Consider the following 17,899-nt stretch of genomic DNA (forward strand, 5'->3'; position numbering starts at 1 on the left):
GGTGTGAGCTTCAATGTGGGAGCGCTCAGACACGAGTCTGCACATGTCTCTTTCCTATCAGCACTCTCTCCCTGGGGGTTCGCTTCCAGGGTCACGGCCTTAAACACCACCTATGTGGGTGATGCCCCTGACGCTGACATTTCTGGTCTGAGCTCAGCCACCTCCACCTGCAAGTTCTAATGGGCCCGTAACTCTAGTCAACAGGCCCAATCAACAGGCCCAAACCAGTTGCCCAACCCCCTCCTCCCAGAGCCTGCCCTTCCCTAGCCATCTGCACCTCTGTTACTGTCGACTCCACCTTTCCATTGGCTCAGACCCAAACGGCTGCCTGGTTCGTGCCTTCCTTCTGCCGCACTCCACGCAGTTGCCAGAGATCCTGGGGCTTCCCCTCCAGCCGCTGTCTGCATCACACCCCGGCCACCCCTGTCACCCAATCGGCACTGTCTCTGTACTTTGCAAGGGCTTCCCCACAGGCCTCCCTGCCTCTCCACTGCCCAGCAAGCCCCACCAAACTGTACTCACAGCACAACCTCAAACACATAGTGGGCTCATCCCGCTCCATCACTCAGGACGCTGGCTTCCCATCTCAGAGGAGAGCTTGGCCCCCCCGACAAGGCACCACGTGGCCTCCTCCCCCAGCTTTGCGGCTCCCTGCTGGACCTCTAACACACAGGCAGCTCCTGCCTCAGGAACTTGCCACCTGCTGTTCCTCTGCCCAGCGTGCGCCTTCCTCAGACATCCACATGGCTTGATCACATACCCTCTCCAGCTCGCTGCTCAGATGTCGCCTTCTCAGGGAGGACTTCCTGGGTTTCTTATTTAAATTCTAGCCCCATGTCCACACCATCATTCCATATCCTCTATTCAGCTTTTTTTTTTCATATCACCTGACCTAGTTGTTAAGATGTACACACATGCACATACACACAAATGTAAGCTCTAAGGACAAGAATTTTTATGTTTTCTTCATGGCTGTGTTCTAATGTCTAGAATGGCACCTGGCACATAATAGATGATAAATTAACAAGTGTTGACTGGTTTGTGGTTCCGCATTGACTCACCTGAGTCACTGGCCATCTTGACTGCCTGAGAGGTGACCCTGGGTCTCAGAGGCTGGGGCCAAGTCAGTCCTACCACATGCCCACTCTGCGCAGACAAGAGCTGGACGCACCTGTAAACCTCCTCTGTGCCCCTTACGTCTCAGGATCCTGGGAGCCCACCATGGGGCCTAGAAACAGTATGAGTAGATAGATCCTTGTCCAACTAATGAAATCCAGGTAGTTCCGGCCAAAGAGGAACCTGAATTAAATGAGATAATGGTTTAAAACACCCCTTTTCCTGTTCTGCTTATCCTCTGGTGTGCTATTCCACTTTGGGCACATAAGCTGAACACCTATGTTCACCTGAGAATGTGGAGTTTCTAGTATCTTCCCACATTCACACTTGCTCCCATCATTGTCCCCATAGGAAGTTCCTCCATCATCAGTGGAGATATCAGACAGTGACATCAGAGTAAGTCATTATAAGTCTTGGGTTCCAGTCTTCCCTCCACACTTACCAGCCTTATGCATGACTTTTACCCATGTAATCCTCTTTGTTCATCTGAGGTTAATTCTCTTATAATAAGAGAATAACTGACTCATGAGTTTGGTACACAGATTCAGAAATGGCTTATTTGGAGCGCCTGGGTGACTCAGTTGGTTAAGCGTCCAACTTTAGCTCAGGTCATGATCTCACGGTTTTGGGTTTGAGTCCCACGTGGGGCTCTGTGCTGACAGCTCAAAGCCTGTAGCCTGCTTCAGATTCTGTGTCTCCCTCTCTCTCTCTGTCTCTCCCCAGCTCACACTCTGTTTCTCTCTCTCTCTCTCTCTCTCTCTCTCTCTCTCCCTCAAAAATAAATAAATATTTTTTAAATTAAAAAAAAAAGAAATGGCTTATTAAAGGAGATTTATGGGTATTGAGCATACAGGAAGCAACAATCATGAGGACCCATTCAGGTTCACAGAATAAAAGCTCTGTCAGATAAATCTTATACCTTTCTTTGATAGGATTACCAGACTGGTAGAAATGAAGCAGATCAAGGATTTATGAATTCAGTAAGGCATTTGAGAAATTCAATGGGGTTGCCATATTGGATTGGACACAAGGAATATTGAATTGGGTACAAGGACCAGTGGGTGGCTTGGGGACTGGTTGGATACTGTTATTTGGAAGCTGAAACTCAATGATCTGAGAGGTTCTGAGCTCAGGACCTCAAGTCTCTGTCTTCAGCAAAATCCTGTTGACCATTTTTATCACTGGCTTCCATGAAAACTTTAAAGAGGGTGTGTTTACTACATTTGTGAATAGGCTGGTGGACAAAGGTATCAGGACCAGGGTCAGAATCAGCATCCAGAACAATCTCATAGACTATGGACAATGGTTTGAATCTAGAAATATGAAAGGGAAAGGCTAAGGTACTACCTTTGGCTCCGCAGGGCTTCGTGCCCAGGTATGTGGCGTGGGAAGCATGGCATAAACACCAGGAGACTTGAAATGTGTGATGGGTCCCTGTTAACATGAGTCAAAGGTGTGAAGTTGCTGTGTAGACCACCCCACTCCACTTCACCCCCTCCCACAAAAAGCTAACTTGGTCTTGGGTTATATTCATGAAATTGTGTCCATAAGTGTGAGGTGAATCCCACCATACACAGTCCAGTGGTTTTAAGAACGACATTGAAAAATGGATGTGACATGGATAATCCAAAAAGGAAATTAAGACCAGTATACCTATGGTTGCATAAAAACAATAAAATATTTAGGAATGAACTTAACATTAGAAGTGTAAAGCTTACACTCTGGAAACTAAAACACTGTTGATAGAAATTAAAGAAGACCTACATAAATGGAGAGATATCCCACATACATGGATCGGAAGCTTTAACTTTGTTGGCATAGCCATACTCCCCAGTTGATCTACATTTGAGCACAATCTCAATAACAATCCCAGCTGGCTTATTTGTAGGAATTGATAAGCGAGTCCTAAATTCACGTGGAAATGCAAGGGATCTGAAGTGGCAAAACAATCCTGAAAAATGAGAACAAAGTTGGGAGACTCATACTTTGTAATTCCACAGTTTACTGCAGAGCTTCAGTAATTAAGACAGCGTGGTGCTGGATAAGGGCAGCCAGATCAATGGGACACACTTGAGAGGTCAGAAATAAACCCTCACAAATAATCAGTCAGAGAAAGACAGATGTCATATGTTTTCACTCAGATGTGGATCTTGAGAAACATAAAAAAAGGCCATGGGGAAAGGGAAAAGGAAAAAAATTAGTTACAAACAGAGAGGGAGGGAGGCAAAACATAAGGGACTCTTAAATGCAGAGAGCAAACTGAGGGTTGATGGGGGGAAACGGGTGACGGGCATTGAGGAAGGCACCTGTTGGGATGAGCACTGGGTGTTATGTGTAAGCAATGAATCATGGGAATCTACCCCCAAAACCAAGAGCACACAGTATACACTATATGTTAGCTAATTTGACATAAATTATATTTTAGAAAAAGAAATAAACCCTCACATTTATAAGCAGGTAATTTTGACAAGGGTGCTGACAGGTTAGTGGGAGACAGAGGAGTATATTTAATAAATGGAGCTAGGACAACTGAATATCATTTGAAACTGTGAGCTGACAGCATCACAGCAGATACAAAACCAGACTCAAAACAGACTACAGACTGTGAGACGCAAAACTATAAAACTCTTATTAGAAGAAATAGAAGAAGAAATAGACATAATTCCCTGTGAGCTTAGATTAGGCAATGGTACCTTAGATAAGACAACAAAAGAACAAGCAAAATGAAGACCAAAATAGATAAATCGAACTTAATCTAAAGCTTTTGTGCCTCAAAGGACACTATAAAGAAAGTGAAAAGGCAACGAAGAGCATGAGAGAACATATTTGGAAAAAATGTATCTGATAAGGGAGTATATGTATCTGTAACATATTAAAAAACTCTTATAAGCAAATAATAAAAAGATACAAGCAATTTAAATACGGCAAAGGATCTGAATAGACATTTCTCCAAAGAAGATTCAGAAATGGCCAATAGGCACACGAGAAGACCTCAACATCTATAGGCATCAGTGAAAAGCAAATTAAAGCACAATGATATAGATCACTTCCCACCCACAAGAATGACTGTAATCAAAAAGGCAGATAATATCCCATGATCCTGCAATTGCACTATTAGGTATTTACCCAAAGAATACAAAAATACTGATTCGAAAGGATACATGCACCCCGATATTTACAGAAGCGTTACCTACAATAGCTAAACTATGGAAAAAGTCCAAATGTCCATCAACAGATGAATGGACAAAGCAGATGTAATGGAATATTAGCCACAAAAAGAATGAAATTTTGCCATTTGCAACAACATGGATGGAGCTAGAGGGTATTATGCTAAGTGAAATAGGTCACTCAGGGAGAGACAAATACCACATGATTTCACTAGATGTGGAATTTAAGGAACAAAACAAATGAGCGAAGGGGAAAATAAAAGAGAGAGAGACCGGCAAACCAAGAAACAGACTCCTAACTATAGAGAACAAACTGGAGGGGAGGGGGGCGGGGGATGGGTGAAACAGGTGATGGGGATTAAGGGGTGCGCTTGTGATGATCACAAGGTGATGTGTGAAAGTGCTGAGGCACTACCTCGTACACCTGACACTAATACTACACTGTATGTTCACTAGAATTTAAATAAAAAACTTTAAAAAGCACACATAACAACAAGTGTTGGTGAGGATGTGGAGAAATCTGAACCCTCATACACTGCTGGTCGGAATGTAAAATGAGGCAACGGCTTTGGGAAACAGTCTGGCAGTTCCTCAAAAAGTGAAACACAGAGTTACTCAATGACCCAGCAATTCTGCTCCTAAGTATATACTCCAGAGAAGTGGAAACATGCATCCGCACAATTTGTAAGTATTATTCCTAACAGCCAGGAAGTGGAAACAACCCCAATGCCCATCAACGGACTAATGAATAGACAATATGTGATATATCCACACCCTGGAATATTATTCAGCAATCAGAAGTGAAGCACTAACACAGGCCACAACGTGCACAAACCTTCAAAACACTGTGCTAGAATCTGGGGCGCCTGGGTGGCTCAGTTGGTTAAGCGTTCTTGATTTCAGCTCCGGTTATGATCTCATGGTTTGCGAGTTCGAGCCCCACAAGGGGCTCCACGGAGTCAGCATCAGCATGAAGCCAGCTGGCAGCGTAGAGTCCACTCACAGTGCAGAGCCTGCTTGGGATTCTGTCTGCCCCTCCCCACTCAAAATAAACACATAAACTTAAAAACCAACATTGTGCAAGAATCGAAGAAGCAGTCACAGATCACATACTGTATGACTGCACTGATATGAAATGCCCATAAAAAGCAGCTCCATAGTGATGGAGAGCAATTCGTAGTTTCCAAGGACTGCGGATTTGGGGGGAACAGAGAGTAAGTGCTAATGGGTATGGCGTTTCTTCTGGAGTGATGAAAATGTTCTAAAATTGATTTGTGATGGAGGCACAACTCTGTGATACACTGAGTCACTGAATTACACACTTTGTGAAATGCGTGGTATGTGAATCATAGATTAAAAACACTTATAAGAAGAGGGGGCACCAACACACTGGGTCTCCAGATGACAAAAGGCCATAAAGTCACATCCTAGGAGGAAAAGGTGAAGACAGTAGAAGTCAAACAGAAAGACTCGGGGAAGAAGCCATCTTCAAATATTTGAAAGGCCCAGATGTGAAAAGGGAGTGAAACGACCATGTGGCCTGGAAGCAGACTCTGCTCCTCCATCTGGACTGCTCATCCCCCGTCCACACCCCTGAAACTCCTACACACCTTTCATGACTCATTTCATATTTCTGGTACCCCCAGGGCCGCCCTCCGGGACTCCCTCCCCCTTTTTGCCGTGTGCCCTCCTAGATTCAGAGGACTTCATTTGTAATGACATATTTATTTAGTCACTGGGCTATAGAGTCTGAGGACCTCACTAAATTACTAGCTCCATGAAGGGATCCTGTTTGGCTTCCATGCACTACTGTCCCCCTAGAACTTTCCATGGTAGCTGGCATTTAGGAGGTGGTTAATAAGCACTGGTTGAATGAATAGATGAAGGAGCCTTAACTCTTAGGAACTACAAGAAGATAGCTTAGGGAAGAACTTTCTGGAATCAGAGCTGCCAAGAGATGCAGCAAGCCGCCCTCTGTGCCCTTGCACCTCCCTCCTTTTGGAACTGTTCAAGCATATGGGGGACAAAGGTGTCACAGAGCAGATGAAAGCACTGAAGAGATGGTCAGAGGAGATTTCTTTCCCTTCTATTTTAAAATCTCATAAATAGTTCATGGACTCTGGAAAAATTCTAAAAGGTCGATAAGAAACGTAAGTCAATCGAATCGCCCATAATCTCCCTACCAAGTGATGTCCACAGTTTACACAGTTGACCCTTGAACAATACAGGAATTAGAGATGCTGACGGCCTGCACACTGGAAAATCCCCATACAAATTTTGAATCTCCCCAAACTTAACTACTAATAGGCTACTACTAACCGGGAAGCCTTTGCAATAATATAAACAGTCAATTAACACATGTTTTGTATGCTGTATGTATTATAGACTCTATTCTTACAATAAAATACGCGAGAGAAAATGTCACTAAGAAAATTATAAGGAAGGGAAAATACATTTACAGTACTGTACTATATGTATCAAAAATAAATCTGCATATCAGTGGACCTGCACAGTTCAAAGCCAAGTGGTTCAAAGATCAACTGTACATCCTTCTGGACACTAGCTGTGTAGTGTTTCATTACATGGACACACACTGCTTTAATTAACATGGGATTATGTGAATCTTTGTATATTCCATAATGTCTAATCATAGCTCATAGCTCATATTTATTGGGTATGTAATTAGTGCCAGGCACTGTGCTAAACACTTCATATGCATTGGATTCTTCTGAAACCCAATGAGGTAGATACTTAATATTATGTACATTTCATATTAGAGACGGGGAAACTGGGGTTTAGAGAAATCACCTAATTCTGTCACGATCATAGACTAGCAAATGCAGAGCCAGATTCAGATTCTAGTGAAGACCCCCCTGGTATTTGTTGAATGAATCACTGAATGAATGAATGAATGAATGAATGAGTGAATGAAGGAATGGCTGTGAGCTCAACTGCCCACACCAGGAAGAACTGAGCTTCTCTTAACCAGCTGGTTGGATCTTAGCTTACAAAGCTCTGAATTGGAGATCACTCATTTCTTCTTGGGTCCCTCTATCTTAAGGCTAAAAGTGGGGTCCCACTCCCACCGGTTGTTGGAGACTCTTAATCTAGGGGAGCCTCCAGTACCTTCTCGGATGAGCCTCGTCCCAGTCTCTTGTCGTCCAGGCTTCCATCACCCACAGAGCCACCGTGGATAGAGCCCACTCCGGCCCCCTGCAGCCATCTGCCCCCCAAGTCACGCTGAAGCTGACAGGGCCCCGGAGCTGCTGCGAGGCTGCTGTGTCCACGTCTCCACTTCGAAGACGCGGCGCTACGTCCCGCTGGTACAGGCGCTGCCAGTGCTGGTGCCACCGCCACCGCCAGTGCTGGTGCCACTGCCACCGTGCAAGTGCCACCGACACTGCCAGCGCCGGGCGCGCCGCCTCTGCCGCCGCTGCCGCCTTGTGTCACTGGAGCTAGGGTCAGCACTGTGGGGGTGGGGCAAGGACAGGGGCTTTCCGGCCCCATTGGCTCAAGCCCCGGTGGGCCCCGGGCAAATGAGGGACGGGCTGAGAGAGGAGATGTTCCCTTCACCAGGGACTGCCTTGGGCTCTCCGGGGAGAGGACTTCTAGGCTCAAGCAAACAGTCCTAGAAAGCCCAAGCCACGTTCCCTAGCAGGCTCTAAGCAGGGGTGAGGCACAGCCCCAGTTGGGACCCACCTCTGCCCACGGGTCCCCCTGCCCATGGCTGAGCTGGCGCCTATGTCCCACTGCTGTGGAGGCCGAGATGCATATGAGTGGCCTCTCTCTGAAAATGCCACAGTCTTCATGGGACATATTTGCACACTCACCTGTGACTCTGCCCTGTTTTCCTTTCAGTCAGTCCTGTATCTCAAGGATGCCATTCCTATTTCCTGATTATATATATGTAGGTCTCAGAGGCCATCTTGGAATAAGGCAGGAAATTAGAGAAGTAAAAGATCAAATGAAGAGCTGCGGTATGAATTTATACATACGCGTTTTGAAAAGGAAAGCCCATTTTCAACTTTGGTGTGTTTCCTTGGGGATTTTTTCTGAACACTTCAAACAAGCAGAAATTCTTAGCCAAGTGACCTGGGAGCTCTAGGTGAAAACGAGGCTCCCTCAGGAAGCTTCCTTCCTTCCTTCCTTTCTTTCTGTTTATTTATGTATTTTGAGAGGTAGAGAGCGAGAGAGATGGTGGGGAGGGTAGAGAAAGAGGGAGAGAGAGAATCCCAAACAGGCTCTGCAATGTGGGGCTTGAACCCATGAAGCTGAGATCATGACCTGAGCCACAATAAAGAGCCAGTTGCTCAACCAACAGAGCCACCCAGGCACCCCTCTCGGAAGCCTTCTGAATATGACTTACAGAGTGACTGCTCCCTCCCTGCTTTTTGTAGACAGACCTTAAGAACACTGCTGGGGATATCTGGGTGGCTCATTTGGTTAAGCTTCTGGCTTCGGCTCAGGTGATGATCTTGTGGTTCGTAGGTTTGAGCCCTGCGTCTGGCTCTTTGCTGACAGCTAGCTCAGAGCCTAGAGGCTGTCTTTGGATTCTCTATCTCCCTCTCTGCCTGACCCTCCCCTGCTCACGCTGTCTGTCTCTCTCTCTAAAAAAAAAAAAAAAAAGAAGAAGAAAGGAAATAAAAAAAGGACATTGCTGGGCATGGCTGATCCTGGCCAAGGTCGGCATTCAGGGACCACCTCCCTTCCTGACCTTCTATGGTCTTCAGTCCAGAACTCCTTCCTTAAAGAGCGACCAGACACTCAGGCTGCCCAGATAAATTCATGTTATGATTGTAATGCCATCACTGCCTGCTTCTCTGTCAGAAAGGTCACAGAACCCCAAAGGCAGGGCCACCTACATACCTTACGGACCCAGTACAGAATGAAAATGTAGGAGCTTCACTCATGTTATTAAGAATTTCATGATGGTACCATCAGAGTCCTGCGTGCCTACAGCGCTCACATGTCCAAGTGGGCCCTGTCTGCCCGAAGGAATGCAATGGTACACCAAGGACACTCAAAGGCATAGTTCGAAAATTCTTATATATCACTGCAAACCCTGATTCTTTAGTGGAGAACACTAAAACTTGGCAAATCTTTCTTAAAACGTTTTCAAAACGTCAGACGTGCCATTCTTGCAGAGAGCTGGCTGACTTGGCCCTGCGGGTGGCCTGCTCTGGCGAAAACGCATGGGAGACAGTCTTCACTCTCACCCTGCTTCCTCCCAGGCTCCACGCCCTGAGGGCACTGTGCACGTAAGGGAGGACTCGGAGTGACTCACAAGACCATCAATGCCACAGCAAGGCAGGGAAGGACACATCCTCGTCGACCGAAGTGGTTCTCCAAGGATGGATGGGGTCTGGCAAGACCAAGAGGAAGGGTTCCAAAAACAGCAGAGGAACAGAGAGGGAAGCAAAGGGCATGACCAGTCAGTGGCAGGAAGAGGGTCAGAGGCTAGCAGAGAGGGCTCGCCCACTGGATGGCTTTAGAGATCAGTAAGAACCTGACAGCTTGTAATGCTTTAGAATCTGATTTTAAAACCGGGACTTCATGCTCGTGTGGGGTAAAAATAAATGTGACGAGTGGGCACTTGTATATAAACAACACATTCGCTTTCTCCCTCTTGAAGCAAGCCAGAGCGTGAGCACAGAGTCCGTGAGAGAGGCCCTTGAGCTGGCCATTCCTGAACCTTCACCCAACTTTCCAGCTCCCACAGGTGCCTCTTAGACCTAACAGGGCTTTTTGGGTTTGTGCTGAGGCTATTTCGTGTTGGGCCGTTGGTCATTCTTGTCCCCTTCACAACACAGAGCACCTTACAGGACGCGCAGTGGTCACCTGTGACAGAGAATGAGGCTCAAGAAGACTGAATGAGGAAGAGTGTTTGGACAAAGTAGGACTCATCTCTACACCTGACACAATGCTCAGTGAAAAATCTAAAAACTGTTCTACCTGGACATCCTCCTCCTGTGATAACCATCGGGATTAAACGTGACGGGACACCTGGGGCAGAACTTGGACAACTTCAAGGTCTGTCTTTAGGAGCGTCCCGGCCACGGTACATGCCCTCTCACCGTGCTACTGGGTAGCCAGGGTAACGGAGGCTATGAACTCATGCTCCTAAGTCAGAGAGACTGTGATGCATGTGTATTCCTCCCAACTGCGAATGATGCTCTCTCTCCCTGCCTTTTACTCTCTCGACATACATATATGTCTGTTAATTGATGTATACATACCTCCACAGACATATGTGTACCTTGTGTATGTATATATACATATGTGTGTATGTACATATATACAATTATGTATCTATGTACACAAAATATGTGTAGTGTACATGTATGTATTTATATAAAAGACATACATAAAGAGAATAAGAGAGGCAGGGAGAGAGAATATGTGTGTACACACACACACACACACACACAAATAGACACACACGTAAACATGTAGTGCAATTCAATTCCATTCAATTTCATTAATTCGACCAACATGTAGAGTCTCTGCCATGTGCTGGTCCCATACAAGACACTAGCCGCTGAGTCACAGAAGAGTGAAACCAGCCTCCAGGAGCTCACCATCTCGAGGGGAGACAAACGGAACCCACACACCAGCATGGGAGGCAGCATGGCCTGGTGGCTCCAGATGCAGCGTGGTTCCTGTGTGTGCATGCATGCTGCTGGCCGGCCGAGGGTCCCACTCTACCACTTTCAAGCTCTGTGACCTTCAACAGGCAATTTGAGCCACAGGATCTTCATCAGTAAAATGAATATCCACACCAGCACCGTCTTCACGGGGCAGTGAGGAATGAACGACATAACCAGTAGAAGTGCTTACCCTGGCACACAGAAGGCATTCGATAAAAGGGAATTTTTTTTTATTACAATTATTATTCTTACTGAGAAAAAGGTGATTTGGTGTCGAGGGGGACAAAAGAAAGAAAGGTCAGTCTAACTTGGGGGCATCAGGAGAAGCTTCCGGGAAGAGGTGTTTGTCAGGAGAACAAGAGGGACAAAAGGCATTTCAAGGATATAAAAGAGTTTGTTCAAAGGCCCTGAGGCATGAAACATCCTGGCATATCCTGAGGACAGCCAGCAGATCAGCACAGCAGGGTAAGGGTTCAAGGTCAAAAAGAAGCTAGAGTCAGATCTAAAAGAGCCACCAGAGGGCTTCAAACAATGGAATGACAAGATCAGATTTGCTTTTGGAAAGGTTTAGGTAATAGCCGAGTGAACATGATTTCACCTTCCTCAGGTCACCATTGTGAGGAGCAGTTATCACCACCACCGGACTATATTAACGCCACAAAACATAAGACTTCTTGTCATTCACGTGTTCTTTCCTCTGTTTGCGAGTCTTCAAAAGTTTCCTGTTGGTTTGCTTCAGTTTTAGTAAATAATTGGCTTGCTTTTCCATGCTGGTTTCATGGCTGCAGAAGGTTTTCTTTACCACTAATATCTTACAGAATGATTTTTATTTTTTTAATGTTTATTTTTGAGAACGAGAGAGTGCAAGCAGGGGAGGGGCAGAGAGAGAGGGAGGCACAGAATCCAAATCAGCTCCAGGCTTGGAGCTGTCAGCACAGAGCCCAACAAGGGGTTTGAACTCACAGACCGTGAGATCATGACCGGAGCCAAAGTCATACACTTACCCGACTGAGCCACCCAGGCGCCCCTTGCGGAATGAGTTTTAAACACTCATCGTCCTAACCACAAGGACGGTCTTCAGTGACCATGTCTTAGCATCCGTAGGAGCCAGGCCGTCAGTCATTTACCCTCCAAGTACACAGACAGCGATCACATGCGGTGGGTCAGATCTGAGAGACGGAGGCGGCTGTGGGAGGCAGAGCTACGATCAGGGTTAGGACAGGAACTAGAAGCCAAATCATATCCCGGGATAAATGCAGTAGGAGTGAACCAAGAAGGTCACTGAAGGAGAAAAAGGACATGTGCCATGACACAGAAGGGGTGAGCGAAAACACGAAGTGGACCTTTTAAGGGGCATTTAGTGACAAAGGAGGTCCTGGAGGGAAAAACTGGAGAGAGGCAACTAAACTGTTTAACTGTGTCTCGACTCATTTGCTCACATATCATTCACGAGGGCAGCCTGTTAGTCGATTCTCTGAATTTTCTTTGTTCAAACACGTCCTGGGTATGGAGAGAATAAAGTGACGCCGCAGAACAGTGCGTGGTTTCCAGCCACAATGGAGTCGGGGCAGGAGAAAGAGAATTCCTTGTGCTCAGGTGTGCGCGGGCACCTGCTACATGCCAGGTATTGTCCTAAGTGTGCTCACATATGCTGTCTCATTCAGTCTTCGTGCCATGTCGTTGATGAACTCGGCAGACGGGAACAGTCTTCTTTCTGGCCCTGGCTTTCACTGCTCCATATTGGAGCAAACAGAGGCAGCAGGCGGGAAAGAGAGCTGAAAACAACCAGTTGGAGACACCTCGATGGCTTTACCCTCCCCTCCCCACCCCCCCACAACTGACATCATTGGGTCTGGTCTTTAGAGTCTCCAAAAACAAACACTGCTCCTTGCAGTTCACTTTTTCCCTTTGATTTAACAAGCACCGACGCCACGTGCAGTAATCCTGCCATTCGCCCCAGACAGGCCGGTCAACCTGCCCGATGCGTGGTGTGTCCGAGTGCGGGTATGTCCAATTCAGGCACAAACAGGGAGCGCTGTCAGCCCCCCAGGACCTGTCAGTGTGTCACGTCCGAATTCTGGACTCAGATGATCTATCAGTGCTGTGGGACTGCCTCTTTGGGCTGTGATTGCTGCAGCATGCGGCTCCTGAGTACCAGTGGTTATGTGCTTAAGTTGTTAACAAAACAAAACCAAAAAATATAATAATCATATCAACCTCTCCTGTGGCACTCCAACTAGGCATGTATTTTATGGTCAACTAAGAAAGTCAAAACGTGTTGCAGTAACAATTAAAAATAAGTGTAAAAGGGGCTCCAGGGTGGCTCAGATGGTTGGTTAAGCATCCAACTGTGGTTCAGGTCATGATCTCGTGGTTCTCTGAGTTCGAGCCCCTCATGGGGCTCTGTGCTGACAGCTCAGAGCCTAGAGCCTGCTTCAAATTCTGTGTCTCCTTCTCTCTCTGTCCCTCCCTTGCTCATGTTCTCATTCTCTCTTTCATTCAAAAATAAATTAAAAAGTTAAAACTTGGGGGGTGCCTGGGTGGCTCAGTCAGTTAGATGTCAAACTTCGGCTCAGGTCATGATCTCGTGTACGTGGGTTCGAACCCTGCCTTGGGCTCTGTGCTGACAGCTCAGAGACTAGAGCCTGCTTCAGATTCTGTGTCTCCTTCTCTCTCTCTCTGCCCCTCCCCCTCACATGCTCTGTCTCTCTCTGTATTAAAAATAAATAAAACATTTTTTAAAAGTTAAAATCTTTTTAAAAGTGTGAGAAAGAGCAAGATCTCTATCAATTGGTTTGTTTCTCAGACAAAAATGTCTCCCCTGAAAAATCAAATAAGTAGTAAGCTATTTATTGAACACCTACTAGGTGATAGGCACTCTATATCCAATTGCACAATATAGGATTTCTTTTTCATTACTGTCTTTCCTTCTTTGAAATATTTAAAGCACTGATCAGATCCTTCAACTGTTTTATCTTCAAGCAGTTTTATTATTATGAATGTCTTCAGAAGCTGGGGTACCTGGGTGGCTCAGTCGGTTGAGCGGCAGACTTCGGCTCAGGTCATGATCTTATAGTTCATGGGTTCGAGCCCCATGTTGGACTCTGTCCTGACCGTTTGCTCGGAACCTGGAGCCTGCTTCTGATTCTGTGTCTCCCTCTCTCTCTGACCTTCCCCTGCTCATGTTCTGTGTCTCTTTCTCAAAAATAAATAAACATTAAAAAAAAAAAAGAAGCTTAACACTCTGATGGCTATGCAGAGTTTTCTGGGTCTTTTTTGGTCTGTTTTGTCTTCTTCCTACTATTTTTTTAACCTAAAACTTTCCTCTTCTCTTCCTACTCTCTGATTTTAGGGAGAAAAAATTCTAGCATCTGGGTCCTGAGACCACTTGAAATGTCTGGGCGGAGGATTGCTAATGGCCTCCCAGAGATAACCCAAATTGCTGATTTAGCAAAGCCCATTCTTGACCTTGACACAAGACAAGGCAGGCAGAGGGAGGGGACTTGCCAGGCAGCAGTGAAAGAAGACCGGATCGTGGAAGGGTTCAGATCTGCCCGGCCCCCTCCCCCATTCAGCAGACACCTGGCTGAGTTGGAAAACATGACCGGTCCAACCTTCCTATTGGCACCAATTGAAGCTGTCAGCTCTCGGCTTGTCACCAGTTGCACTGGGAGGCCCCGGGCAGCCACAAGAGCCCTAATTAGGCAGAAATGACACTTCTACAACTGACCTGCCAGGACCTTTGGCAAACCATTTAACATCATTAGTTAACATTTTTTAAAAGTGTGAATGTAAATGAAGAGCCAGCGGCTTTCAATGGAGTTTGTCGGTGGCATCTCCCCCTCCGTCTCCCCCCCCCACCCCCACCCAGCTCACTCTTTCTCTTTTTACATGAATAGTCCACTTGTTTCCTCCAGAATTGGAGGGAGGCGCCGGGGAAGAAGGAAGAAGAGGACCAGTCCTCTGTGAGAAGAGACATATTAAAGCATAAACAAGCTCGAAGGATCCAGAGACCATCTCTTTCTGCCTCAGCAGAGGCCTGATCACACAAGCCCTGGGGCCAGCAGAGCAGGGCAGGGAGGGGACAGGTATGGGCCCAGCCAGGTCCTGCTCCGTGAGCTCCGCTTGGGAGCGTGGATGGCGGCTGTCACCCATCCTGTGCTTTGAGCAGGTGGGAAGGCAATTTCATTTCCTGAGTCAAGGGTGCTTCTGAAATACTCTTCCCTCATACCTCTTAGCACTCGCTGGCACTCTGAACACGCAGACGTTTTGCGTTGGCTTAGCCAGCATCTTACGCGTGCTTTGGTCTGACTGCACCAGCTTTCAGTGGACCTGGTGCCTCTCTGGCCTAATGAAATTCCAGGGGTCACTACTTCCAATGCCGCCACTTTGGTACTTACACAAATGAGTTCATTTCCTACCTGAAGCTGGTATTTCCCACCTTGAATCACACTTCATTTTGCTCTTTGCTGTACACCCACAGAATCCGTACACGCCGACACTCTCCATCTGCAGGAGGGGGAGAGATTTCACTGTGAAAATGTCACCTTCTCTATTTCCACACTGCTCGCGAGGCACGTGTTTGTGCTGGCTGACAGCTGGGAGAGGGCTGCACAGAGAAGGCAAGCGGAGGGGCCAGCTCCCTCCAGCGCCTTTGCACTCACCCCCTACTCGCTGGGTGGCCCTGGGCAAGGTGCTTTGCCTGGGTCTCAGATGTTTTCATCTGTAAGACAGGGATAAGGCCTTCCTACTTCAGATGAGAAAGACGAGAGATGGAAATATCATGAGAATTGCAAAGCACCATGTAAATAAAGATAAGGAGGGCCAGACTAACGAGACAGCCAAAACTGAGGCACTGTCCGGGGTTCTCAGCTTGGAGGGGTGAAACTGAGAGTCTCTCCTCCTGCTTCCCAAGGCAGGCTGGACAGAACCATGACACCACCAACACATCCCACGTCCCTCCCTGTCCCCCGTGCCCCTCCTGTGTCCCCACCTCCACTCCTGCTTCTTCTCCAAAGGGCTGTAAGAACTACAAAGAAAAGTGCATGGGTGCAAAACAAATCCCTAAAAGCGTGGTCATATCAGCTCTTTAGCTTCTGTGCTGGGTTCCAGGCAGTATGAAAGGGGAAGCACCTGTGTCTACCTCTGGATTTCCAGAAGCACCGAGGACAGTGGTGGGTACACAGTAGATGCACAATAAATGCTGACTGTGTCGAAATGCAGTGTGGCTTCCAGACACGTGTTGATAGCCGCTGGAAGGCCTGCTTTACAAAGGCAGCCCAGCTCCGGAATTTGGGGGTGCTTCTTGTCCCTGAACTAAGAACAAGTAAAATCAAGCGGGCAGCATGCGGTGGGGGATGCCTGGGAGTCGCCATGAGAGAGAGAAGCAGAAGAACACAATCTGAGTTTGGGGCGGAAAGAGAGAGAAAATACTGGAAAACGTCCTTAATAACAGTAAATGGGAAAGGGAGAGAACAGCTCATCGTGATGGAGTATTTAGTGCTTTTAAGCTAAATACCTCAGCATATTAAGCAAATAGAGAAAAGCCAGCTAGAAGATGTCAGCAAATTGAACGGAACGGTGCTCGGAAAGCTCAGAAAGCCGATAGGAGGTGTCTGGCTTTGACCCCTTTTCCCATCACATGCCTGGTCTGCGCCGGCTTGTTTAGTGTTGCCTCTCCTCTCCAGCTGCGGAGCTTATTGAAAAGCTCTTGCTCCCTGCTTGGTTTTGGCACATTTTCTGCAGGTGCCTCCTACTGTGGCCACAATGGGCTGCTAGGGAGGTTTAGACCTGTCAACAGCTCCAGGGGAGGGGGTGGCGGTGGAGGAGGGAGTGCAGCCATTGTCTTAAAGGGCCAGTGACATTGTGCGCAGAGGAGCCTGTGGCACCCGGCACCTGCTAATGAGATGAATCCTTTCTCCCCACTTGCTCTTTCTCTCTTTAATGATTTAACTTGATTGCTTTGGCTCCTTTCTGGACAGGGAATTGCTCCGCTGATAATATAAAGTAATTGCCTGTAAAACATTGCTCCGCACCAACTACTCCTTCCTTGGCTGAAAATGTCACAGCAATTGAAAAGCTCTTAGCCCAGTTCAAGAATGAGGTTGCTCCAGAGAACGGTCTTTGCATATGTCTCCGTGCACTCCCGGGTTGCGGGTTGCGAGAGTTGCAAGTTCTTGGTGTGTCTGATTGATTTTTAAGACAAGAGACTTCTCCTTCCTGTAGCACCGTATGATTTAGTGTGGGATTGCGGACAACTAACCAAACCGAACCAAAAACTCCCTCGACCCTGGCATTAGAGTACATTATTTTCTTAATCCCCGTTCTTGAATTCAGACGATGGCTCCATGGGTCAAGTGTGATTTAGGAGGAGCGTCTTGGTTCACATCACCTAAGACTAAGGTATCTTTGTCGAGGAGGGAGTGGGGACCTCGGTTTTGCAAAGTGGTGTCGAAGCTCTAATTGTCTTAAGATTTGCTGATTTTTTTCAGACCTGTCACTTGGCGGCAGCAGTGACACACTGTGGGAACGGGGACCACATGCCTGAGTTTTCATAAATACTTTATTAGTCGCTGCCACGCCAATGTGGGGAGTAATTCACCTGGAGAAAAATCTCTTTGTTGTGGGCATGAAGCTGCCAGCAAAATACACAGAGGTTAGGGATGGCTTCCTGTCCCTCTGGCAGGTGAAAGCCTCAGACTGTACCTGAATGAGAGAGAAACTTTCTTCGCTGTATGTGGTGGGAAGCACCACTTGCTAAAAGAGATGCTGCGGCATTACTAATTCGGGAACAAAGCTTCTGGTGAATCATCTTCCAACCGGATGAGCCTTGAATAGGTTTTGAAGCTGATGAAGTAAGGGCAGTAGACATGCTTATTACTGTACTTTATAAAAAGGCAAAAAACATCTACCTGCTTCCTTGACAAAATCGAGTACAGAAAAAGGACACTTAAAAGTTTAAAACATGAA

General features: G+C 46.8%; 1 protein-coding gene across 1 annotated transcript in view; it reads right to left on the reverse strand.

Moving 5' to 3' along the window:
* The window catches only part of HSPA12A (heat shock protein family A (Hsp70) member 12A), a 163,227-nt gene that overhangs the window by 134,332 nt on the left and 10,996 nt on the right, over nt 1–17,899 (reverse strand). The window contains exon 2 of the mRNA XM_029932652.1: nt 15,352–15,439. Coding sequence (XP_029788512.1) covers nt 15,352–15,439 — 88 coding nt within the window. The remainder of the gene's footprint in view (nt 1–15,351; nt 15,440–17,899) is intronic.

The sequence above is a fragment of the Suricata suricatta genome, chromosome 2 (assembly GCF_006229205.1).
Source record: "Suricata suricatta isolate VVHF042 chromosome 2, meerkat_22Aug2017_6uvM2_HiC, whole genome shotgun sequence".
Lineage (NCBI taxonomy): Eukaryota > Metazoa > Chordata > Mammalia > Carnivora > Herpestidae > Suricata > Suricata suricatta.